Source organism: Schistocerca serialis, unplaced genomic scaffold (genome assembly GCF_023864345.2).
Source record: "Schistocerca serialis cubense isolate TAMUIC-IGC-003099 unplaced genomic scaffold, iqSchSeri2.2 HiC_scaffold_1343, whole genome shotgun sequence".
Classification (NCBI taxonomy): Eukaryota; Metazoa; Arthropoda; class Insecta; order Orthoptera; family Acrididae; genus Schistocerca; species Schistocerca serialis.
The window spans coordinates 3,849,810-3,876,404 of record NW_026047562.1 but is presented as its reverse complement, the minus strand read 5'-3'; the positions used below and the strand labels follow the sequence as shown (position 1 = coordinate 3,876,404).

The 26,595-nt window shown below is 43.2% G+C and overlaps 2 protein-coding genes across 3 annotated transcripts in view; one reads left to right on the top strand and one right to left on the bottom strand.

The window, feature by feature from the left end:
• Nucleotides 1-26,595, top strand: part of LOC126439759 (protein roadkill-like) — a 327,044-nt gene that overhangs the window by 125,424 nt on the left and 175,025 nt on the right. The gene's annotated exons all lie outside the window — the stretch shown is intronic.
• LOC126439773 (ankyrin repeat domain-containing protein 23-like) lies at nucleotides 323-15,954 on the bottom strand. The gene is made up of 2 exons (XM_050090596.1): nucleotides 15,878-15,954; nucleotides 323-803 (listed from the first exon to the last, which is right to left on the bottom strand). Exons 1-2 carry the CDS (start codon nucleotides 15,952-15,954, stop codon nucleotides 323-325), a joined length of 558 nt encoding a protein of 185 aa, XP_049946553.1.

Below are 26,595 nucleotides of genomic sequence, written 5' to 3'. Positions count from 1 at the left end.
AGTACATAGTATATATGCAACTAAATGCTGATGAGAGTATGAGGTGCAAATTTGAAGTATATCAGGCAAGAGCTTTTAGAGACTTTTAATAAAAACTTTTCCTCTTTACATGTTACGTATGTCCTGTATCTGTCTGACTATTCATTACAGTATCATGTAATAAACAATGACTTGTCCTTGTATAGTAATACAGATTAAAACTTGCGCCAACCCCCTCTTAAAATTTCTTTGATGTGTGGTCCTTAAGATGTATTGTGTTCAAACTTTAAAAAAGGGAATAGCAAATTTTTATGCAATACAAGAAGAATTTAGATAAAAGTCTTTAATCACAAGATTTGTTGAGTGCTAAATAGTTGTACCGTGTCTGCTTCTGCCCACTGTTACCCCTTATGTCCCTCCTCGCACCGGCCAGCAGCAGTGCCTTCGCTGCATATGCACACCCCCATCTGGCAGCCACATGGAGTGGAGTCTCCTCCGCGTCGTCCTGGACATCTACACACGCTGATGCCGCCAGCTGCATCCGTACAATGTGCTGCTCGCCACCTCTACATGCAGCCCAGTGCAGAGGCGTCATCCCATCCGAGTCCCTGACGTTGACACCTGCTCCGGCATCAATCAGGCACTTGACAGTTTCTTCGTGGCCATTCACCACTGCTTCATGCAGGGCAGTGTCGCCACTGGCGTCTGTCGCGTTGACTGGCGACCCCGCATCCAGGAGTGCCCGCACTTGGCCGGTCTGACCCTGTGACGCAGCAATGATCAGCCTCCCAGCCAGCACCTGCTTCTGCTCCTCAGTCAGGATCCTGTGAATCACATTATGATTTACATCAGTTTTAGTATAGCAGCAGTGACATGAACATGACCTCCACAACGTATTTAAAACACACACACACACACACACACACACACACACACACACTCACACACACACACACACACACACACACACACACACTCACACAGAGAGAGGGGGTTCGGAGATCCAAAATGTTACTCTGTGAAAACCTTGTTTGAAATCAGTCATATAGGTAGTCAAGTAATGGCTTGAGTGTCAGAGCTGACAACGAAATGAATGCACTTATCAGCAGGTCGAACTCGTTCAGTCTCTACTAATTCAGTTGTAGGGAGATGAGAAGCCAAGATAATGTGACAGTAGTGTACTGATATTGAGGATGCAAAATGCATTGGCACAAAGACGTCAAAGACACCTTATTTAATGATACATAAACAGAAAAAAATAATGAATAAATTCTAGTGTCCGATTTCACGCTCTGCTTTGACCTCAGAGTGAGCAGTCAGGACGACGTGGGGTTGGTTGCCCATAAAGCGTCCTGTGTAGTTAGTACAGATAGATTCCCTTCGTATTTGCTGTGTATTTGAGATAGGAGTTTTCTAGACACCAAAGCGTTTGCATTTGGTACCTGTAATAAATTGTTGTCTCAGCTGTGATAAGCAGAATGGGCGGGCATCACGTCACGACACGGTGACGTCAGCCCGTATTCACACTGCGAGTCACGTCATGTCACGTCAGTTCCATCTCAGAGCACAGTATCGCAATTGAGGAACTAACAACGACAAGGGTTATTAATGGCCAAAACAAATTTCATAACCTGTGTTCTACATCAGTTTTGTTTGATGAAGTGCTGAGCAGTGAAACATTTCAGATCGTCGACCTGTCTGTGCTACGAGAAAGTGGGAGTCTGTTCTGTTATGGTAAAAACTAAATAATTTTTCGTTTTCAGATGTCTGACATTGCTCGTGTAAAAACATCCGAAAGAAAAAACAATGAAGTCGACATGCATCATTTGGAATTTGCCACAAAAACAAAGCATAATAATAACAATAAAGATTACGAAGATACAAAATCACAGTATCCGCTGTTATAAAACGGATGAGTGCGGTAAAAATAGGTTAATTTACAATGTTAGCAGACGATGATGCCATCAAAACTTTCTTCCCGAGAAACCTAGACTAGCCATGACGTGACATGACAGTCTGTTGACAACTTGTGTTAATTCCGCCGTTTGTAGTGCATTGTGGAATGTTTTGACGTGACGTGATGTACTTGACGGCCAACGTGAACTCACCTTAAGCAAACAGCGTCGTCCCGAGATCGTGTCACGGTTTCAGCTCAATGTTGACAGCATGCGCAGCACGCACTGCTCACTCCACAGCTTTTTCTTCTCTCTGGCTTTGACCGACGTCATGTTTGAGTCGCAGACGCTACTTAGAGGTGACATCTGAAGGCAACGAGGCCTATTCCTAAAAAACGAATGTACCACAGAAAAAAAGATAATGCACACAAATACTATAAAATTGCATTGTAGCTCATGCAATTAATTACATAGCCACCAGTTACATCGCAAACGAATTGAGATAACAAGAAAGCAGGTAACAACAGAAAAAAAGCATACATGCATCAAATAAATTATCACAGTTTACGCGAGCAAGTGAAAGAACCATATGCCGCCTTAATTAAATCCACTAGAATATCACTGGCAGTAAACTCGTAATATTGTGGAATAGCGGTAATACTTAATAATAGGGACTGAATCTAAGGGGATATCGCGAAAAAATGGGGGTTCTTGGCGGGTACAAACTAAAATCTAACGCAACAACCGCGAAATGAGATAAATAGTAGCGTGCAGGAGACGTATCGATACAGACTTCAGTAAGAAAAATACAAGGGAATTTTAAAATGCTTTCAAAGAAGTAATAACAGCGAACAAGCAGGTGGGCCTTCACTTCAGATATTCAACAGCCAAACTGATTATCAACAACAAACACAACTCTGTATTACAAGCAAAATACTTCAAAATCTTGTAAACTCCGAGGAGCCAACACAACCACTAATTTCCAAACAGCCTCGAAAGGAAAACCCACCTTCAGAGCCACTATACCGCATTAGACTGAACAATACGGCCGGCCGAGGTGGCCGAGCGGTTCTCGGTGCTTCAGTCTGCAACCGCGCCACCGCTACGGTCGCAGGTTCGAATCCTGCCTCGGGCGTGGATGTGTGTGATGCCCTTAGGTTAGTTAGGCTTAAGTAGTTCTAAGTTCTAGGGGCCTGATGACCTTAGAAGTTAAGTCCCATAGTGCTCAGAGCCATTTGAACCATTTGAACAATACGCTGGGCAGCCAGAAAACAACAGGGTGCCAGAAGAAGACGGGATATTGGCTGATATGTGAAAACTAGGAGGGAGTGGGCAGCTGAAACCTTTTACGAGGTCACGAGATACTGCTGGGAGGAAGGAGGAATACCGGACGACTGGAAGGAAGCCACAATCCATGCGCCACGTAAGAAGGGAGACAGGACGGGCACACACACTTACCCAGCTCCATACTGAGGCCTCTGCTGAGTAAGACAGAAGACCAAGCAGAGGACACAACTGGCGAGTACCAAGCGGGATTGAGGGAAAGTAGTTTTTGCACGGGCCAAATTCTTAACTTGAAAACAGTCCCCACGACCACAAAAATGCAGAACCTGAACACAGTCGTTACATTCGCTGATTTAAAAAAAGCTAACGATTCTGTAGACAGACACTGGAACAAGCAGGTGTTGACAGAACCATTCAAACAGGCACTTACAGACACAACTTCTAAAGTTAAATTTCTAGGTGAACTTTCTGAATGCTTCACAATTACAACAGGAGTCCAGCAGGGCCATGGGCTCTCGCAGATTCCCTACAGTGTGATCTCAGTCAAGGTCATGACAGAGAGGTAAAGAACTACAAGAGAAAAACATCGAAGGAATCCATGTAGAACAAGAAAGACCAAGATCTGACGTGGCATATGTTGTTTCTGCTGACGAAATTGCAATGATTTCTAATGAGAAAATAGATGCAAAGGTAATGATAGAAACACTGTACAAAATTGTAGCTAAAACCGGACTACAAGTATCAAAGGCTGAAATGCAATATATTGAACGTATACACAATAGAGAAAAGTATTTACGAACACACATCAAAAAAGTTGATAAGTTTAAGTACCTGGGAGAAGGATACAATGAAATGGGGTAGATAAAACCACAAATAAAGATAGATCGAGGAAAATGGAATTAGGAAACAAACGCACCCAAAACCGATATAATAAAACATCAGTATCATTCCAGGAAAAAATTAAACACTACTTTACAGTACTTAAACCGGATGCACTGTGGGGATTTGAGTGCCTAACACTGAGAACAAGAGGTGGACAAGAAGAGCTGCAAAAGCAGAAAAGCTTCAGGGCCTCAAAAGAACAAAACTAACAACCTGACGAAGAGGAGAAATGAAGAGCTGTGCAGAACCACAGAAAAAAATCACAGACACAATAAGGAAGAGAGATTAAAGTTTTACACTCATATTTACAGAATGAGTGACAACAGGCTAAAGAATACCATTTTTAATTTCATTTCCAAATTAGAAAACACCACGAGATGGCGGGAAGAGACAAGAAATGATTTGAGGAAACGAAATGTCACAGAAGACACCAGATAGGACAGGAAAAATTTCAGGCTACTGATCAATAATGGAATATTTCTCATCCGTCAACAAAACTCACAGCCTACGAGGTGTGATGTCAAATGAACAGATAACCAATGCATAAAGAAGTTCTGAGAAGAAGAAAAATAATGCCCCATTGCCTTAGGTTCTAAGCAGTCTATAAATTGCCAAATTCGGTAATAAAAAAATAGGAAACTTAAGGACGAGATAAGGAGGAAATAAAGAAAAATCCACACACAATTCCTAAAAGAAAAAGCACTACAAAGGCAACGAAAATTCAACGGAAAAGTGACAAATGTTGGAATTGGTGACTAGAATTGAGCTATACATTTCAATTCTGGATATCGAGTCCTAGGTTCATTATTTTCTGCAGTAGGCTCGTGCAGTTCCTTATTACAGGATTACTATTGTTGGTGTTGCCTTCTGTACTACTGCGGCAAATAAGAAATCTTGGAATCGAAAAATAAACTTGACCTAAATAGCTCAAGTACAGAGACGAAAACAAAAAACAATATTAAAAGTAGCAACGATACACACTTAATGAAATGTCAGCAAAATTTACGAACCGTTGATTGGAGCACTATAATTGAACTATATAGCTGTCGTCTTACGTTCCTCCATAACCTCGCCTCATAACTCGTTCCATTTTCAGAAAAATACAGCAAAATATTTGTGATAATCAAGATTATAGATATGGTTGATTGCTAATAGTTCCATTCGCACAATTTTAAGTTGTCCTCTTAGATTGCTGCGGAACCTCGCGTCCCGAAATCATGCCTTATTGAGAAAAACATAGCCAAATACTTTACGAGAACCAATGTTACAAATGCGATTGCTGCTCGGTCGATTCACTAGCAGAAAATTAAGCTCTGCCATTAGGTTACTGGCTAACCACATTCGCGAAAATCGTGACATATTTACCATAAACAGCATGGTTTGCGTCGTTACAAAGACAACAGATAACACTTAATGACAGGACAGTTCCATCTTTCGCATTGTAAACCCATGACGTCACACACGACGTCACTTTTGAAAGCTGACGCGTGGAACAGGACACTAGAATTGAACCAAAACAGTACTTACTGCCTGAAATTCATCTATAATGCTGCAGAAATGTTTGTAAAAATAAATTATCTCTTACGATTGATCCATGGAGGACGTGTGTTTCAAGAAACAGCGACGATGTACATATGTACATACCTTGTCGAGCGTTATCCAAATGAGCGAATGAAGAAACCACTTGGCGTGACAGCTTTGTAGGACGTTTATAATTTGCAGACTCCCGATCTTCATGTAATTGAAAGATACATACAATTACTGTTTCTGCTACACAAACTGCCTTACACAGTTTAGAATCAACAATCATCTCGACTAGTTTGCAAAAATATATTACTCTAAATATAAGTTCTGTGTAGCAGATTTCCACATTTATTAAACATACAAGAATCGACAATTAATGTTATGCATCAGCATCGGTGCGCGTGCTTTGGCAGAAACCAGACGCTGGTTGGTGTCTCACCAGATGTCTTACTGCTGCCGCTGCTCCGTGCTGTTGCCGCGTTTCTCTGTTTTTTAAGGCTTATCTGGGAATGGGGACAGGAACAGCCGTCTTGCTCGCCTTTCCACTCCACTCAAACCGTTGCTAGGCTACGGCATGGGCCAAGAGGAGAGGCATGTATTGTTGACAACTGCGACACGTCACGATTTGTCTTGTTTACTATAGAGTAAAAGAGTAAAGGTCATTTTCGAAGGGGCCTTACTCCAAATTTTGATAAAATGAGTTACGAAAGGCAACATATCATATAGACATAGATACATATTTTTACGTGAAATGGGCTTTGCGACTCAGTCAGAGTGACGTCATTTACAAAAGGCCTTACTCCTGGAGTAGCGCCCTTTCAATGGTGAGCATATTCGCATGCCATCTACCGAGTACTTAATGTACTATATCTTACGGTTCGCCTTTCGTAGCTTAATAGTTGTTATTTCTGAACATGTGTTGTGAAATGTAAAACGAATTCAAGTATTGAGTTGGAACATAGTGAAAATACAAAGAACAGAAAAAAAGACAGACCTAATGTTGGAAGTTATCAACATAATGTTATAAAAATAGCAATAGTGAACTGTCTTGAATGTACTATCCGTTTGAACCATGTTTCTTTGTGCACTTTGAACATAGTACTTTACGGTCACGTGTTGTGGCTTCCAAGCACGTAGAAGGATTGCACAATGATACATTCGAAGCTTTATTTCCAGAAGGGTCTGTTGTTTTTAATTTTCATAATATTTGCACTGGACAGTTAGCTGTTAACAGGAAAAAACATAGACATTCAACATTTGCTTGATCGATGATAATGATCGATTAATCCATTTTATAAACTTTGATTAGAGTTATACAACTGAGAAAATGAATGGGTAAAAACCTGAAACGATTTAAAACACTACTAAAACGTAACTTGACTATGGATATGAGTTACTTATTCAAGAAAAGGACGTTACTCCAAGATTTTGGACTCATTATGGATTGCAAATCTTAATAACTGCAATAATGGCAGACTATCCATTTCGTCCTGTTCTTTAAACAGCGGAGAGCCCGTCCTGTTACATTCAACATACTCACTGGCAGAATGTTTTCGTTCGCTCCTGAAAACTTACGATTTTGTAGTAATGCCTTTTCATGGATAAAAACACTGAAATCGCTCGGTCAAGGCGAATCCTTCACCACGTTCAAGTTATGGAAGTCGGTTATGCATTTCTGGTTTGTTGCACACGCCTAGGCTGAGGAGCAAGTCTGTACGGTGATGGAACGAGTCTCTACATCAAACTAACGTCTGAAACCTTAAGAACAGATAAAATTCCCACGAATAGTACCCAGATGTCAAACCGCTAATTAGTTGACAATACTACACATGAATTTGCTTAATTTTTATACAAGGAGTCACGTCAGTGTGCAAGGAGTGAGTCATGAAAATTCTTCAGATTAGACTTGAAAGTGCGTGAATTCCTGCTGAGATTTGTTTACTCTTGCGGTAGTTTACTGAAAATGGAGAATACTGCACGCCCGAGTCAAGGAGATGCGGTCGAAATGCAGGGTGGATTTCTGTCTTGTATCAGCTGAGTCAAAGCTGCTCATCCTCGGGGAAAAACCACGCGCTGTTAACAACAGACGAAGTGGAAATATACATTTAGAGGGCCGCGTCGGAGCTCCCAGACTCTCGAACAGGGGTCAAATGGTTCAAATGGCTCTGAGCACTATGGGACTTAACTGCTGAGGTCATCAGTCCCCTAGAACTTAGAACTACTTAAACCTAACTAACCTAAGGACATCACACACATCCATGCCCGAGGCAGGATTCGAACCTGCGACCGAAGCAGTCGCGCGGTTCCAGACTGTAGCGCCTAGAACCGCTCGGCCACCCGGCCGGTGAACAGGGGTCGACCACAGTTTCGTGAACTTACGCCACATTTTGCGCGAACTGCCGTTTTCTGAGCCAAGAAGAGCCTTTGAGAATGGAAAAAAACTACACCAGAATATAACGTTGTTAGTCATAAGCTGATCAGAGTAAGCAATGTAGATTAATTCTCGTGTTGGGCTATCACTTATTTCAGATACTCTTCCAGTGATAAATACACCAGTGTTAAGTTTTAGAACAAGATACTGAACGTGCGCTGTCTATGTCAGTTTGCCACCTATGAATCTGAATTGTTCGGACTGAGTTGGTTGGTTGGTTGTTTTGGGGAAGGAGACCAGACAGCGTGGTCATCGGTCTCATCGGATTAGGGAAGGAAGTCGGCCGTGCCCTTTCAGAGGAACCATCCCGGCATTTGCCTGGAATGATTTAGGGAAATCACGGAAAACCTAAATCAGGATGGCCGGACGCGGGATTGAACCGTCGTCCTCCCGAATGCGAGTCCAGTGTCTAACCACTGCGCCAGTTCGCTCGGTCGGACTGAGTAATGATATGCATATTACATCTGATCAATATGTCAGTGTTAGTTCAGTTGTCCTCCAGAAACCGTAAAATTTGAGTCTTATTTTGATTTAGCATCAGTTTCTTCTCTACAGCCAATGAACTTACGCCATCAACTGCCCTCTTTGGTTCAGTGCTTATGTTGCACTCAGTATCCTTCACCACCAAAAAATCACTCAGAAAGCAGGGGTATCTTAGAATTTGTTGTAATATCCAGACCTACATTAATACTCCGCAAGCCACCCGATGGTGTGTGGCGGAGGGGATTTCTGGTACCACTAACTGATGTCCCCTTCGCCGTTCCACTCGTGAATGGCGCCTGGAAAGAGTGATTGTCATTAAGCCTCTGTGTTGGCTCTAGTTTCCAGAATTTTCCCGTCGTGCTCATTTCGCGATATGTATGTGGAAATACGTAATATGTTGACCGACTCTTCCTGGTAAATCCTGTTTCCAAATTTCGGCAGTAAACCACCCGTGATGCATAACGCCTCCCTTGTACCCACCGCCACTGGAGCCTGTTGCGCATCTCTGTACCGCTCTCGCGCCGACTTAGCTGTCCCGTGGCGAAACGCGCCGCTCTTCGTTGTATCTTCTGTCAGCCCTACCTGGTAAGGGTCCAAGGTGCAAGAGTCGGTCGAACAAGAGTGGGTTCCTTATCTGCGTTCACTCTTTGCCGCTACTGTCGTTGCTCGTGACGAATACATACAAGTCCTTTTCGGACCTGTTTTCTTACGGACGGCTTAAAAGGTCACTTGTCCACTATTGTCACTGTGTTAGATAATTAATCCACTTACCGCTATTAATCCCTAATGACTCACGCACATTATGAACCCCCCCTCCCTCCCCCCAATTCGAATCAATTCCGAAACGAAGAAAGCCACATACGCAAAAACAAAAACCGCAATATCCGTGTAGGAATCGAACACGGAGTCATCGCTCATGAACCAGGTGTCTTGGTCACTCGCTTAGCGCCGCTTTCGCTGGAGCATGTTTACCTTCATGCGTGTAAAAACGGCAGTCGTAAAAGTTTCTTTTCTTGATTTTTCGAAAAATACACGTTTTAGGACAACATATATAATGATCAAAAATGCTCAGTTTACAATTATCTGCCGATGCAGTTAATTTTGAGTCGGTTAGTGTCATGTACTTTAAGAGCGATTTTCTCAAAATATTGAAGGCAATGGGCCAAAATATCTTACAGTCCTTACTTTCTGTAGGTACACAAGGGACCTGTCAAAAATGAACCGGTTGGCTGTGCCTGACGTTCTTCCCTTGTATCTGATTGTCGTTGTTTTCTGTTCAGCGATCAGTTACCTCTGTACCTACCATTTCGATGTTCGCGCGATGATTGAAAGGTGGGCTCGTGTTCTGATCTTCCGCAGTGAAATCATTTGGGAAGACCGAATTCAGTATTTTGGCCTTCTCTCTGTTTTCTCTGGTCTCTGAGTGACTGAATAACTGATTTCGAACCGATTAGTGATTGTACGGAGGACCAAAACTTATAAGCGCTTTTAGTCAAGTCGGTTGATAAAATTTTACTGTCAAGATCATTAAACGCCTGTCTAATTGCCCTGCTGATGCTCATTTTCGTTTCGTTCAGTTTCTGTTTGTCAGCAAGATTTTGACTTCTCTTGAGTACTTGATGAAAGTCTCTTTCCTCACGTAGCAATTTCCTAATGCGTCTATTAAACGACGGTGGGTCTTTCCCATCCCTTAACACCTTGCTCAGAACGTACTTGTCTAAGCCATATTGAAGGACGGTTTTGATTTTTTTCCATTTGTGCTCCACATCTTCGTTCACAGAACTAATGTTTGATTACACACACATTCTACAGTGTGTATCTTCTCATTCTTGCTAAGACCTTTCTTGACTTTCCTTGAGATATCCGTAGTCATAGTTGCTGTCATAGCATTATTATCACTGACACCTTCCGCTCCGTTATCACATCGAAGAATTTTGTGACTAGGAGGTTTAAGACGTTAGCTTCACGATTTAGTTGCCTAATTACCTGCTCGAAATAATGCTCGGATAAGACATTCAAAATAATATCAACAAATGCCTGTCTCTGGTACAGTTTTAATTACCACAAGTGGGCCAGTGTATTGTAGTATGCGTTACTGTACTGCGTTTAAAGTTAAAGCGACTGGTTAAGAAAGTTAACAACACTGACTTTGCTGTGGTCATAGAAAACTAGATCCCAACGTTTGTGATTTTTTGAAAGAATAGAAGTGGAGTCATAGTGTATCTGTTAATGGTGTTTTGTGATTACGTTGGTTTGATATTTTCAATACTTTATGTACAGAATACTGTCTTTCCATTTTGGTACTGTCGATTAAATTCTATAATAGAGTAACTGAAGCGGAAGTGTGTCCTTCCTGACTGCTGTACCACACAGCACTCACTGCAAGTTTTAAAAGTCCTCAACACTGTATCTCGTTCACTGTCCAAGTTCGACGTGAGTAAACAGTTTACATTGTTTCTACTTCTTTCTTCACTTATTAAAAGTTTTTACATTTTGGTGGCATTTTCTTGCTTTACATACTGCAAAAGCGTAAGAAAATTCATCTTCAGTCTCTCTTCACAAATACTGCATTGTTAGTACTGTAGGTGTACCGTATTTCTGCCGCTCTTTCAAGAGTCAGCTCTATGAGAGATAAAATTTACAGACGTGAAATTTTTATCAAAACCAAAGAAAAAATCGATTTGTGCGACAATCGGCTATAATTACCGTAAACCCTCGTTCCCTTCTACACCGTTATAACCGGTTTCCACTGGATTAGTCGGCCGTTGTGGCAGAGCGGTTATAGGCGCTTCAGTCTGGAACCGCGCGACCGCTACGGTCGCAGGTTCGAATCCTGCCTCGGCCATGGATGTGTGTGATGTCCTTAGGTTTAAGTAGTTTTAAGTTCTAGGGAACTGATGACCTCAGATGTTAGGTCCCATAGTGCTCAGAGCCATTTTTCTACTGGATAATGTTGATAGGAGTCTACTGGGGCACATTTGTGTGTGGCACCCGTATATGATAATAACATTAACGTAAACTAAAATGAAACTAGTATATTGTAAACGATGTATGTCTCTGACTGCCTTATAATGCGGATCGCTGACTGCGCGACCGCGGAGCCAAAGTTACTGCTTCTGGTGTGAGGTTGTAGTGTGGGAGTAAGGGAGCGCTTGGCTCACAGTAGTGTATGAGGGAAGGAGGATGGAGTAGGCAGTGTTTGTGGTGTGTGTGCTCTGTGAAGCCACCAAGTGTAAGATTAACGTAGGAATTACGAGAACATGTAAGCAGAAGTCTTTTCGCAAGCAAGATAAAGCTGTTAAATATTTATGATGACTCTCGTTTTGCCAGCGCGTTTGTGTAGATGAGTTGACTGATAGTTTGTAATTGTTGAGTAGCCCCACGATGTGGTTAAACTGATTTGATGAAAGGGCTAGTTAGATATTTCTCCTTTCTAATGGTTCGAAGATTTGTTAGCACAGGTGTATGTAATCAGATGATTTGTATTTATGCCTTTTTAGTGATGTTAGATGATATTTGCTGTATAAATCTCGTCGTTTGTGACTCAATTGGTAAACATGGTGTATTTTTCTGAGAAGTGTAATTTTACGCGTCAGATGTTTTGAAAAGCGAAAGTTAACTTGCAATATAATTTCACAAAAAAATCTGTGTTGGTAATCCACGACAGTCAGTACCAGCAGCGTCCAAGTCATATGTTTTTCAAAGACGTTGGATTTTTCGTGAATGTTTTATCAGCCGAAAGAATTTCATGTACATTTCAAAGTATTGCGCCCGGCATTGCATTCCACTGAGCCTGTAGCTAGCACATTTTTATTTTTTGCATAAGAGACAACAACGTATCGCATTCCATCGCTGCTGTTTTAGAAGTAAGGCAATTTTATTTGTTTGTTACGTGCACAGGCGCTCAGTTAAGTATCACACAGATTTTAAAACAACGTTACAAATCCCTGACGCAGCGTACAATGTAGTAACACACAAAGCAAGAATTTTCCTCAGCTCAGGCATTCGCTGGAACAAGCGAGAGGACCATCTCCAAAAACAAATAACAAAAAAGGATCGTTTAGTGGTGGAAAGGCGACAGGGCCAGATGAGACACCTGTAGCATTCTACAAAGACTGTGCGCGAGAACTCGCTCTCCTCCTAGCAGCAGTTTATCGTACGTCGCACCGGAGAGCGCCTGGCGATTGGGAGAAAGCGCGGGTCTTTCCCGTTTCTAAGAAGGGCGGTAGGACAGATGCACACAATCATGGACCTATATCGTTGACGTCAGCTATAGCAGAATTATAGAACACGTTTAATGCTCACGAATTACGACGCTTTTGGAGAACGACAATCTCCTATAAGACACGAATTTGCAAACAGAGATCCTGCGAAACTCAGATCGCTCTGTTCCTCTATGACATCCACAGCGCCGCTCAGGTTGACGCCGTTTTCCTTGAATTCAGGAAGGCATTTCACTCCGTCCAGCAATGCGCGTTCACTGAAAAAAAAAAACAGCTTATCAAACATCGGACCATATGTGTCCTTACAGACAGAAATCAACACGTCGCTCTTAACAGAAGAAAATCGAGAGACGTGAAGCTCATTTCCGGAGTGCTCGAAGGGAGTGTGAGGCGATAGTTAATGTTGCAGCGTATGTAAGTGATCTAGTAGAAAGCGCCAGAAGATGTTGAAGACTGTCTGCAGGTGACACGTCTGTCTCCGAGGAAGCAGCGGCGCCAGAGGACGGTATCGGTTTGCAGAATGACCTGCTGATTATGAAACTAAATAAATGTAATGTGTTGCTCATACATTGGAAAAGAAATACTCTACTTAGAACTGCACCATTTATGACAAATTGCTGGAAACAGTATCCACCGTAAAATGTCCGGGGATAAGTATGCAGAGCGACCTTAAATTGAAAGATCACACAAAATAGACAGTAGGAAAAGCAAACGCCAGACTGAGATTTATAGGACGCATCTTCCGGAAATGTGAGTCATCCATAAATGTTGTGGCATATAACGCACTTGTTCGACAGAACCTTCAGTACTGCTCGTCAGTCTGGGATGCTTCCTGGGTAGGGCCGGCAGAGGAGACAGGGAACACCCGACCAAGACACGCCGCAGCGTCTGGTCCCCGCAGCACAGTCTTGGCAGACGATACAGGAGAGGCAGGCGTCATGCGTCGCAGAGAGGTTTACTATTCCAGTTTCCAGGGAGCACTTCCGGAAGAGTCGGGCGACGTGTTGCAGAGCTATTTGCGTCTTCACGTATGCGCCAGGGACACTTTGAAGTAAAGGTGCGGTATCCCATCGAGTGGTCTCAAAGAATCTCCTGCTCCCTTTTCGCCGTATTTATAATAGTATGACTGTTACGTGTTGTCGTTGACCGTCATGCACGATGCAACGAAATGGCTGGTTAAAGTATTGTTTGTACTATTTTTAAGTATATGGAATTTAATGTTTGTTATACAAAATTCTGCGGAACTGTATCAATATTTTGCTGAATGCAATGTACGTTATATCAGTTCCTTTTGCGACTGTAATAAAAGTCTTGTTACGAGAAAGCGAATTTCGCTTTATTTTAAACCATCTCCAGTAGTGTTTGCGTGAATTATGAACAGTTCTCATGCTTTAACTCAGTACTATAAAAGGCATTAATTATTATCGATATTCATGGTTTTTCTCTGTTTCTTACCCCATTCTTCCCGCTCTTCTACAGGTGTGTGGCTGAATTTTGCACACTACGCTTTGTGCAACGCTAAGCATTGCATTGGGAAGAACCGTTTCCGTCTCGCCATTTCGTTTAGTTTCTTTTGTTACTGTGGGATGCATTCGTTTTGGTTTAGTTTTGGTGGTGGTGGCAGCTCCGACTGTCGGCCTCGTCAAAGGGGGCGGAGGAGGGCGCAGAGGTCCAGGGCGCCCTCTCGCCCTCGACTTGAGAAACTGCTGCAAAAAGGCCGAAGAACCGGCAGTGGTCAACGGCATGAGGATGCAGGAGGCAGTGGGAGCCGCTTGTGTTGGCACTTAGCAGGCGATGAAACACTTTGTCACTGCAAACATTTGTAAGGGGAAGTACGTATTTGTTGGAAAAACATAACTACGATTGTATAAAACAAGCATTACAGTCACTGAAAATGACACAAGCTTGATTATGAAAGAGAACCTTATTTATACGATATATACTAAGATGTCCGAAAGAACAGATACCATCTTAGTATATACATAGTTAAGGCTCACCGGCCACTGGACCATCTTCTCCTTCTGTGCGGATGCACAAACAGTGCCCGAACTCTTACGAGAATCGGCAACGCGCCACGAGTAATGAGTATAAAGGGCGGGGGCACTACGAATGTAGTGCGGGACAATACGTTGAGAATGTGGGTTTGGCGGGAGCCGTGCCACAGATAAATCCCTGCAGCCGCGCTATCCTCTGTGTCCTCGGTGGCTTAGCCGGCACGGTAGCTCAGCGTGTTCGGTCAGAGAGGCGCTAGCCAACTGAAATTTAAAAAATGAGTAAAGGAAACAACGATCAACTTGAACGGATGTCCAGACCAAACGCAACGAACGATACCGAACAAAAATGAAAAAAAAAGATGGATAGAGCGTCTGTCATGTAAGCAAGAGATCCCGGGTTCGAGTCCCGGTCGGGGCACACATCTTCATCTGTCCCCGTTGACGTATGTCAACGCCTGTAAGCAGCTAAGGGTGTTCATTTCATTGTCATAAAGGGAATCTTGGCGATACTTTTTTGTTACTCTTTTTCGAGATGGCCTTCTCGCTTGTTCGAGCGAATGTCTGGACTGAGCAAAACTCTTGAATTGTGTGTTAATATAATGTACACTGCATCAGAGCCATGGTACAGTCGAAACCGTTTATAACGACGTAGAAGGGACCGACGATTTACGACAGTTACAGCCGATTGTAGCACAAACCGGGCAGCTGAGTTACAGTACACTTACAGTATTTGTAGAGAGGGACTGAAGAGGAATTTGTCTTATGTTTGTGCAGTACGTACAGCAATAAAATGCCATCACAATGCAAAAACCTTCAATAACTGAAGCAAGAATTAGCAACAATGTAAACTGTTCACTCATGTCGAATATGGTCTTGGATATTGAATGAGATAAAGTGTTGAGCACCTCTAAAACTTGCAGTGAGTGCTGTGTGCTACACCTCGGCTTCAGTTACTACATTATAAAATTTAGTGAACAGTACCAAAATGAAAAGACAGTATTCTGTACATAAATTACACGAAGGTGTAAACTTTGGCCTACGTTGAATGTGATGCAATGTACCTAACACACTGGGAACGTTTAACACTGGTAACCACGAAACATCAGTAGCGGATACACCGACCGCATAGACACCCCGTCCCCACCCCACCCCCACAGAATGAAGTTGGAGCTCGGCAGTTACTCGCACTGCCGCGCAGCACGCCCCCGCTGCAGAAGGCGCACGGCTATGGCTGCCTCCTCCCGGGTGACCTCCTCCATCTTCGCCTTCAGCGGCCCTTCTGACACACTGCAGCCACCTCACCTACCAGCAGCTACACAACTGCACTTTTTCTAGCCATTGTACGTCTGCAAACCTATGGAGTGCAAATACGTTCCACCCCTTACCGCTATTCCTATTCCGCACAGCACGTGTCAGCCATGTGAGCATTATGTAACTATCGCGTGTGTTAATTGGCTCGGAGAAGAACGTTTCGACGGTATTTTTTGACGGTATCTACTCACGTTTTCCGGAAGATTTTCTCACACAATCGGCTTCTTCTCAGCAGTGTAGAGTAACATCAGCTGGAGGCAGCAGAGACAGTGAATGTGCCGGGTGCGAAACAGGGGCCGTGCGGATGGGTTAAAATGCTGGAACTGTCCAGCGACTGGCAGTGCGACTCACACGTGGCAATGGACGTGCATTTCGAAAGTGGAGGGATTCGCGAAGCTGTGCTGTGGCTGGATTTTAAAAATGTAACGCTGCGTCAAATTTCGATTCACTCTCATTTCGGTGGTGAACTCACGCACGCAAATTTCTTTGTCGTTCTCCTTTACTTCATACAACCGCCATTACTCGCGGGAGAAATAAAACTGCCAACATTCCGCGATGCAAACAGCAGCGACAAAGCTCTGTCGGTTGCAGCACATTTGCGATTTACATCTAAATGTGCTCATAATCGGTACACTTTAGTTATGCGGATCTGACGCTGGTTTCGCGATTTTGTGTGTCGCGTGCTTCCGTTCTAGTGACGTGGCGGAATATAGGCGGACGATCGGGCTGCGAGTCGTTCAGTGACATATGTGCAGCGTACGTAAAAACTGAATAATTAAAAAAAAAAAACAATTTGATCAAAAGTGCAGGGCGGAAAGACACTATGAAGATAGGAGTTTGAGTACCCCAACTAAGGGTCCCAAATCAGTATTTTCGGCGCTCCAGGAACACAATTAAAATCTGACATGGGGACGTCTTTTCTCAAAATGAAAGGTAAGTCACAGAAAATGTACGCCTGAACACAGTCCTTGGACTAGCCAGTCTTCAGGATGAGAACAAGAAAAAATTAAAAGATCACATATACTTTTGTCATACTTAGCCGACGTACCAGATAGTACTTCTCTAGAAATGAAGACAATCATATATCCATGTTTAATGTTTGAAGGTGTCTTAAAAAGATTAAAGTAAATGAAAAATGAGCCAAAAAATTAGTCACCACTTAATTAACGTAAGTATGTCGTAGCAAATGACATAATGATAATCGAATTCTCAAGAGTCCATAGAAAGTGCTGGAAACGGCAAAATGACGGAATGCGTTGGTAGCAACGTACAACTTTAAAATTAAGTAGACGGTAAGTACGTGAAAGAAAATGCGATACGTTTAACCAAGGTGTTACTACGTAAGATGTAAAATACGTTTCTTGATTACAAAAAGTCCTCTACCGAAGTAGTAAATGTATAAATGTCGTGACAAAAGCGTCTGTCACATTATTATGGGGCGACATATGAGCCGCTACACCATCGGTATTAATAAAACGAGAGACAATGCACCATTGATCAGTTCCCAATGCACTGACAATGAAACACAACTTTTAATGGCGTCGGTCGCATTGCTCCTATCATCGTGAGTAGAGACGAAATAATTTTATGGCGTCTGTGATGTGGAAGTGATGACTCAGAGAGCGACGAATAGTGTGATATCGACTGCTCTCTGTACCTCGATGTATACCTGCGACACAGTAACCTGCGGATCCCAGTTGCCCTCATATGTTCTATTTACCTACAGTTTTGACTGAAATGTGGTGAATTTTGCCTGAAGTCCTCCATATGGGTATCTGATACCTGCTGCAAGTTTCCATTGTTGGTACTGAGCAGTCGAGATGAACGGAACTACAGAGGCGAGGACAACACGGAACACAACATTCAGATGAGGAAAATTTCGGAAACCGTTTTTTTCTAATCATGTGGTTATATGTTAAACATTAATCGGCTTTGCTAGGGTCAACAAACGTCGATGTCCCGAGCTTCATAAATTTTACACGCATGGTCTCTGCAATGCAGCTGTCCTTGACGAAGAGAACTCATCAGTGTTTGTGTAAGATAAGAGGAGACATTAACAAACAGTGGAGAGTACGGATTCCTGACAGACGCCACTGAAATCATGATGTGGAGAGAAGATTGGAAGTAGAAGAATGTTCAAAGTCTCGTGCACGGCCATTGAAGCGTTCATAGCAGATTTGTTAAGCGATCAGGATTACGATTGTTGTGGAAAGAAGTGGAAGATGGGCACTGCTGCAAACACATCTCACCAAAAAATATCAGGCGTTTAGACATTGCGACAAAACTTGTCAGAGAATGAACACACAGCCGTGTTCAGGGGGTGTCTTGTCACCGGCCACTGTTTGCCGTGGCCCTCCCCACTAAGCGAGAGGCTGGCTGTGGCTATAAGCACATTTCCAGGATCGATATAGCAGAGTTTGCGCGATAAGACAGAACTTCTATTGGCAGATCGGCTTGCAAATACTGCCCTACGTACTACGTAGTAGCAGTCCTTCTGTTTGACGTTCACAGAAACGGACTGAGTACCAGATACGCTTCCCTACGTAAGTATGTTACTGGGAAATCGGAGATTCGAATACTAGAGAACAATTTTATCATCGCAAATGTACCACAGATGTGTTTGTCCCATATTGGGCAATGACGTCAGGAGAGTATGCAGATATACAAATCTCGCCAATGTGTGGTACAGCTTTGCGATGTCGACTGTTGAAACACGAAGCATAGCACGTCTAATAAGAGGAAATATAAATGACAGCTTTGGTTTTCGTGGTCATCAAAATAATTGCGGGGTTGTTTCGATATATAGCAAGAATGTGAAACCGACTACGGTAGAATTTCGAGATGTACGACGCTACAGGAATAATATCAGCATGTGGCCAACAGAGATCACGCGATCCGTTAGTCGAGGCGAACACAAAGCCACGAGGAGTATATGTTTTGCGCTTGTAGCCAGGTGAGTTAAACACGATCGGACAGGTATCTACCATTTACACGCTTTCAAAGTGTGTTAATATCTACACTAAAAGAAAGAGTCGTATTGAATGGGGAAAAAAACAATCTGTCCAGAAAAGCGTGATCTTTTTAGTGTACTTAATGTAATATTCTCGTGAGAAGCTAAAAGGCCCTGCTCACTCGATTCCAGGGCTAGCATATGTGGCAGTGCAGAGCTGTTCGTAATGAATGAGACGCGAGTCTGGATGTTAGGACGTCACCATAGGGTATCAGCAAGAGACGCCTGCCGTTGCCTTTAGTTAATGAAGTACTATCCAAAAATAAATAAATAAATAAAATAAAAATTAACTGCACAGATACTCACTAAACTCTTGATAGTACGAGAGAAAATAATAAAAACCTTTTCTTTTCGCGTCGGAATGGAAAATGCCATAATAAGGACAACGTATCAAGCAGTCAGCTCCTAGAAAACGAGTAAGACCAGAATAATTACATGTAGGCGACAGAGTTGGAAACGATTACATACAAACGGCTGAGATGTTTTTAGAGTGTACCGAAGCTAGCGCCAGACGAAAAGTAAGCCCTCGAAATTCCTTAACTTCCTACAACGACGGAGCTGCTCGGGTGCTGAATGTATTGTCTTAGGGTGGCCAATAATAGACCAAGCTCTGTCGGTTCCAGAACACTTGCAAACTATAATAACCAGTTTTCTAGGCTAGCAAATTCGTCTCAGATGCTGGTTTGACGGCGGTGAGTTTTCTGCACTGCTAATGGTGCATTTGCTTGCCGAGGGCCAAAAAAACATATGGGGAAACAGTGAAGATATTACGAAACTTGAATATGTTTAGGGCGACAATGCGAGAAAACAGTAATAAATGTAAATATTCGCTGCAGTGTTTTAGGCAAAATTAATTACGTTATTTATATTCAGGTACAACCAAGCGACATCAGTTCCGTGAACTGACAGGCCGCAGAGATGACAAGGTGCGGCAGCGACTTCTACCGCCACGCCGGCTGTTGTCTTTTAGCGTCGAGGAGCTACAAAGGATCTCCGAGACCTGATGACGTTTCAAGCATGGTGGAAGCAGCGTCGCAGACATCGTCACCTTGTTTACCGTTTTAGTTAGTTTGACGGGGGAGGGAACCAAACAGCCAGGTCATCGCATTAGGGAAGGACGGGGAAGGAAGTCGGCAGTGCCCTTTCAAAGAAACCATCTCGGCCTTGACCTGAAGCGATGCAGGGAAATACGGGAAACCTAAATGAGGATGGCCGCATGCGGGTTTTAACCGTGGTCCTCCCGAATGCGAGTCCAGTGTGCTAACCGGCGCATCACCTCGTTCGGTCTACCGTTTTAAGCACATTCATTTTATCGAGGAATGAGTGCGGAGCTCTTGAGATTGCGGGCAGCACGTCATGTGTAACGGTGGCGGTTGACAAAACATCGCTCGAACAACACTGCTCACGTTTGCTCTTTATCACATACGTCACTGAATGACTTCTAGAAGAGACGTCCGCCTATGTTACTCCACGCCACCCGAACGCCAGCACGGGTTCCACAAAATCGTAAAAGCAGTGTCGGATCCACAAGGACACGGTACTGACTTTGAACGCATTTAATCGCGATCGCAGACCGTAGAAATATAGAAGGTTGGGTTTATTTTTCCGTTAATTCTCCGTCTCCTGCGGCCCACAGAGCTTTGTCGCTGCTTCAGCGACTGATTGTTGCTGCTGGCGCTCCACAATATCGGCAGTTCATAACATTCTCGGGAATGATGGCGGTTTTATGGAGAAAATGAAAACGGGAAAAAATTATAACAAATGCACAATCACCAGTCAAACTTTACGTTTATCCAAGTTGTAAGCGAGTAAACTTTTAAACTGTAAATTACCTGGGTGGGGCATGGCTAACTGTATGTAGTCTATATAAACCAGCATTTAGAGTTAGGTCCTCTACACACAAACCCGAAAAGGTATCGTTCCGTCCAATCGAAATTACGCGTCGTAGTCTTCAATGGAAAATGCTACTGACTTCTACTAATGACTTGTGGTGTCTTGCTTGTATAACACCTCCACCTTTCGACAGCATACGATTGTGTACTACTTTACACACTCCGTCCGCACATAAAAGCACTGCAATATTTCGCAGTAGTAATGGGCGAACTATAAAGATTTATCGCTTCTTAATTATCATGTCGGCATTCTCATACGTAATGTGAGCTTCGAGCACCGGTTTGTTAACATGCAGTGATAACGTTTTATTGCTGTGAAATAGCCGTTAAAACTCGATTGCAGACGTGGAAAGCGAATCGCAAAAGTCGTCGTTCGTTCCAACAGAAACTACCTACCGTATTCATCACTTCTTTGTTTTCATTGCTTTAACAGAATCCCAGTTACTCCGGAGTAACTCTGGACGTAACTGCCTTCATTCTGTGGCGCCAACAGCAACAATCGACCGCTGATGCTGCGACAGAGCTCTGTGCTCTGCAGTAGACGGAGAATTAACGGAAAGATAAACTCGGCTTCTACATTACTATGATCTGCATTTGTGATTAATGTCTGAATATGCTTACAATCAGTACAGTGTCAGTATGCGAATCTGGAACTGGTTTCGTGATTTTGTGGATCGCGTGCAGCCTTTCCAGAGACGTGGCGGAACATAAGGGGGACAACCTGGCTGGGTGTCATTCAGTGACATACGTGTAACGAACGTATGAAATGAATAACTTATTCAGTGCCGTTTGAGCGAGTTTTGCCATCCAGCACCGATATACAGGGCGTGGAGAAACCATTTGACCAAGATTGCAGGGCGGAAGGACAGCATGTAGCATAGGAATTTGTGTATGGCAACTAAAAGTCGTAGATGTATATTTTCAGTGGTGCAGGAACGTAATTGAAATCTGACATACGGAGGTCCTTGTTCAAAATGATAGGTAATTTACATAAAATGTATACGTAAACAGAACGTTCGGACTAAGCAGTCGTCACGATGGGAACAAGATAAATTTAAAACATCACTAACACGTCTAGTACTTCTTCAGGAATGAGGACAACCACATGTCCATGTTTCTTGTTTGGATATATCTTAAAAAGGTCAAAACTATATAATAATTGCATGATAACAAATTTCTCGCAGATGTGCTTGTCCCACACTGGGGAATGATTTAGAAAGAGTACATAGATATACAAATCGCACTGACATGTGGGACAACTCTGCGATGCGACACGAGGAACAGCTCATTCAATAAGAGGAAATCAAAATGATAACTTTGGTTTCACGTGATAATAAAAAAAATTTTCAGAGTGCTTTAATGAATGGCAGGAATATGAAGGACACTACGGCAGAATTTCGAGGTCGGCCGAAGGTACGGAAAATAGTGTGAGTCCAAAGTTTTACACTGGCCAACGAGCGGCAAATAACGCATTCAGGCAGCGTGAATGAAGCTTTGGTGGCGTTCGATCACGCGACCGGCTCTGTCCAGCAACAGGACAAAAGAATATGGATGACACAAAGTTTTTATTCTAATTCTCTACCGCCATTTGTCTCGAACGTGATCTTTGTTCTCATAGATGCAGTGTGTGAAGGTGCTGGATAGATCTTTTTTTTCAGTTGCCTTTTACTAATGGAACGTGTATAACCAGAGAAGCAACTACTGGACACATTGCCCCAAGGAAGGAAACAGTTTATCACACGGCGTTTAAATTCCGCATCGGTACAAAACACGTGATATTGTCGACTATTTTTATTACGTCTTCACAATCGATGCCTGTTGACAAAATACACGTTGACAATGCGGACATGACTAAGATTTCGCCTCGATTCAACCGTTGCAAGTCTTCATAACCTTGGACCGTAAATACGTTACACCTCTTACCATCCAGTTGAGCATAGTAAAACAGAATCACATGCGTTACCTGGCACGGATAAAAATATTTTGACGGTATTTTTTGACGATTTCTATCCGTGTATCCTGGAACATTTTCTCACAAAACCTCCTCCCCCTCTTCCTCAGAAGTTTAGGATACCATCAGCTGGAGGCAGCTGTGACAGAAGGCCACCCATGAAAGTGCGGACTGCGAAATAGCAGTGTCCGGATGCATTAAAACAGTGCAACTTGCCAGTGAATAGGAGTGTGATTATAGCATGTGGGAATGGTTACGCATCTCGTAAATGGCAGGCGACGCGACGTTCTTCTGTGGGCATATTCGAAAAACTTTTCCCGCTTTCCTTTAGGCCAGGAAACCGCCGTCACTCGCGAGGGAGTGGACCTGCCGACATTTCGGAGCGCCAGCAGCGAGTCAGCAGCTGAGGCAGTGGCAAAGCTCTGTCGGCTGCAGGGACAGAGAACTGGCGGAAAAACGTATTCGGCTTAACTGTGTATAGAAGAGTGGCAGGGGTAAAATACAGGGAGCGAAAGGCTATTTACAATTTGTACAGAAACCAGGTGGCAGTTATAAGAGTCGAGGGGCATGACAGGGAAGCAGTGGTTGGGAAGAGAGTGGGAAAGGGTTGTAGCCTCTCCCCCATGATATTCAATCTGTATATTGAGCAAGCAGTGAAGGAAACAAAAGAAAAATTCGGAGTAGGTATTAAAATCCATGGAGAAGAAATAAAAATGTTGAGGTTCGCCGATGACAGTGTAATTCTGTCAGAGACAGCAAAGGACTTGGAAGAGCACTTGAGCGGAATGGACAGTGTCTTGAAAGGAGAATATAAGATGAATGTAAACAAAAGCAAAACGAGGGTAATGGAATGTAGTCGAATTAACTCGGGTGATGCTGAGGGAATTAGATTAGGAAATGAAACACTTAAAGTAGTAAAGGAGTTCTGCTATTTAGGGAGCAAAATAACTTATGAAGGTCGGAGTAGAGAAGATATAAAATGTAGAGTGGCAATGGCAAGGAAAGCGTTTCTGAAGAAGAGAAATTTGCTAACATCGAGTACAGACATAAGTGTCAGGAAGTCGTTTCTGAAAGTATTTGTATGGAGTGTAGCCATTTATGGAAGTGAAACGTGGACGATAAATAGTTTGGACAAGAAGAGGATAGAAGCTTTCGAAATGTGGTGCTACAGAAGAATGCTGAAGATTAGATGGGTAGATCACATAACTAATGAGGAGGTACTGAATAGAATTGGGGAGAAGAGGAATTTGTGGCACAACTTGACAAGAAGAAGGGACCGGTTGGTAGGACATATTCTGAGGCATCAAGGGATCACAAATTTAGCATTGGAGGGCAGCGTGAAGGGTAGAAATTGTAGAGGGAGACCAAGAGATGAATACACTAAGCAGATTCAGAAGGACGTAGGTTGCAGTAGGTACTCGGAGATGAAGAAGCTTGCCCAGGATAGGGTAGCATGGAGAGCTGCATGAAACGAGTCTCATGACTGAAGACCACAACAACAACAACTTTGTATAATATTTCGCACTTGTGTTTTAGGCAAAAACATTTAAAGGACTGTTATCAACGCTAAACTGAGGGATGCAAACTTTTTTATTTCATACAAAGGCTTTACGTATTGTACCATCAAAGGGGCCGCACAGATCAGATTTTGCGACAGTAATTACAACCTGGACGGCAGCTGTAGTCCAGAGTAACTCGTCGAATCATTTACGTCCCGGCGCGGGGAAACAGAGTCGCAGACATCGGCATGTTCCCTGGCAGCACGACGGCAGTGATACGGTACCCAAAAAAAGGGGCGATGGACCTTTATAAAATAATCCCGAACTGCCACTAAAGTTTAACTCGGCATGAACACGGACAGCGTCCGACGCAGGAATGCCGTTGCGAGCAACTCCCTTCCCAGTTGTAACGGAATTCTCGGCCCTCAGGAGGTTTCGCGGCAATTTATAAACACCGCGTCATTTTAGTTGTTCGTTTATCTCGTACTGACGAATGACAGAGGTGTGACGCGGAGAGAAATGCGACTACGATGCTGAGCTGCAGGTTTCTCTTAGCTGCGGCGTAATCGGAGGAGCGCAACACTTCTTATCGTGTTTTCTGTGGATTAGGGAGGACAACACTGTGCTCTTTTATTCTGCAAGTTTTGATATTTACTTCGAAACAAAAGTAGTAGGCGACATTCACTGAAATGTTCAGAGTACCTGTGACGCTACCTATGTAGAGTCAGGCAGATGAAAGATTCTAACAATGCACAGTAGTTTCGACTCAGTGACTGCGTTTGCCCTAATTGGGACATGGTTTCCAAATAATTGCATTACATATACGGCGTGTGCCAATTTGTAGTACAGATTCCTAGTAGTATGGACTTTTCGGACACGTCGAGGAGCGGACACCAAACTTCGTACGGGAACCTTGAAATGATAAATTTCTTCTCTATTGTCATCAAGGCAACTTTCATACTGAGCTGATACGTGGCTGGAATGCGTAAGAAATCACAGTACTACTTCGCAGAGGAAGAAGCAAACTGCAACGAAAACTCTTTGGCAACAAAGGCTGTGCGATTCGATTGTCGATGCAGAAAACAAAGCGCCGGAAATTTGTGCGTTTGGAACTTGTAATCCCTGTTTTCCTAGCGATCGATTAGATGTACACCATTTATATGTTTTGATAGTATATTAAAGCAGTAGCAGTACACCATTTAGACGCTAAAACTTCATAATAGGACAAATCTTTTGCAATACTAAACATCTACATCTACATCTACATCTACATTGATACTCCGCAAGCCATCCAACGGTGTGTGGCGGAGGGCACTTTACGTGCCACTGTCATTACCTCCCTTTCCTGTTCCAGTCGCGTATGGTTCGCGGGAAGAACGACTGTCTGAAAGCCTCCGTGCGCGCTCTAATCTCTCTAATTTTACATTCGTGATCTCCTCGGGAAGTATAAGTAGGGGGAAGCAATATATTCGATACCTCATCCAGAAACGCACCCTCTCGAAACCTGGCGAGCAAGCTACACCGCGATGCAGAGCGCCTCTCTTGCAGAGTCTGCCACTTGAGTTTATTAAACATCTCCGTAACGCTATCACGGTTACCAAATAACCCAGTGACGAAACGCGCCGCTCTTCTTTGGATCTTCTCTATCTCCTCCGTCAACCCGACCTGGTACGGATCCCACACTGATGAGCAATACTCAAGTATAGGTCGAACGAGTGTTTTGTAAGCCACCTCCTTTGTTGATGGACTACATTTTCTAAGCACTCTCCCAATGAATCTCAACCTGGTACCCGCCTTACCAACAATTAGTTTTATATGATCATTCCACTTCAAATCGTTCCGCACGCATACTCCCAGGTATTTTACAGAAGTAACTGCTACCAGTGTTTGTTCCGCTATCATGTAATCATACAATAAAGGATCCTTCTTTCTATGTATTCGCAATACATTACATTTGTCTATGTTAAGGGTCAGTTGCCACTCCCTGCACCAAGTGCCTATCCGCTGCAGATCTTCCTGTATTTCGCTACAATTTTCTAATGCAGCAACTTCTCTGTATACTACAGCATCATCCGCGAAAAGCCGCATGGAACTTCCGACACTATCTACTAAGTCATTTATATATATTGTGAAAAGCAATGGTCCCATAACACCCCCGTGGCACGCCAGAGGTTACTTTAACGTCTGTAGACGTCTCTCCATTGATAACAACATGCTGTGTTCTGTTTGCTAAAAAC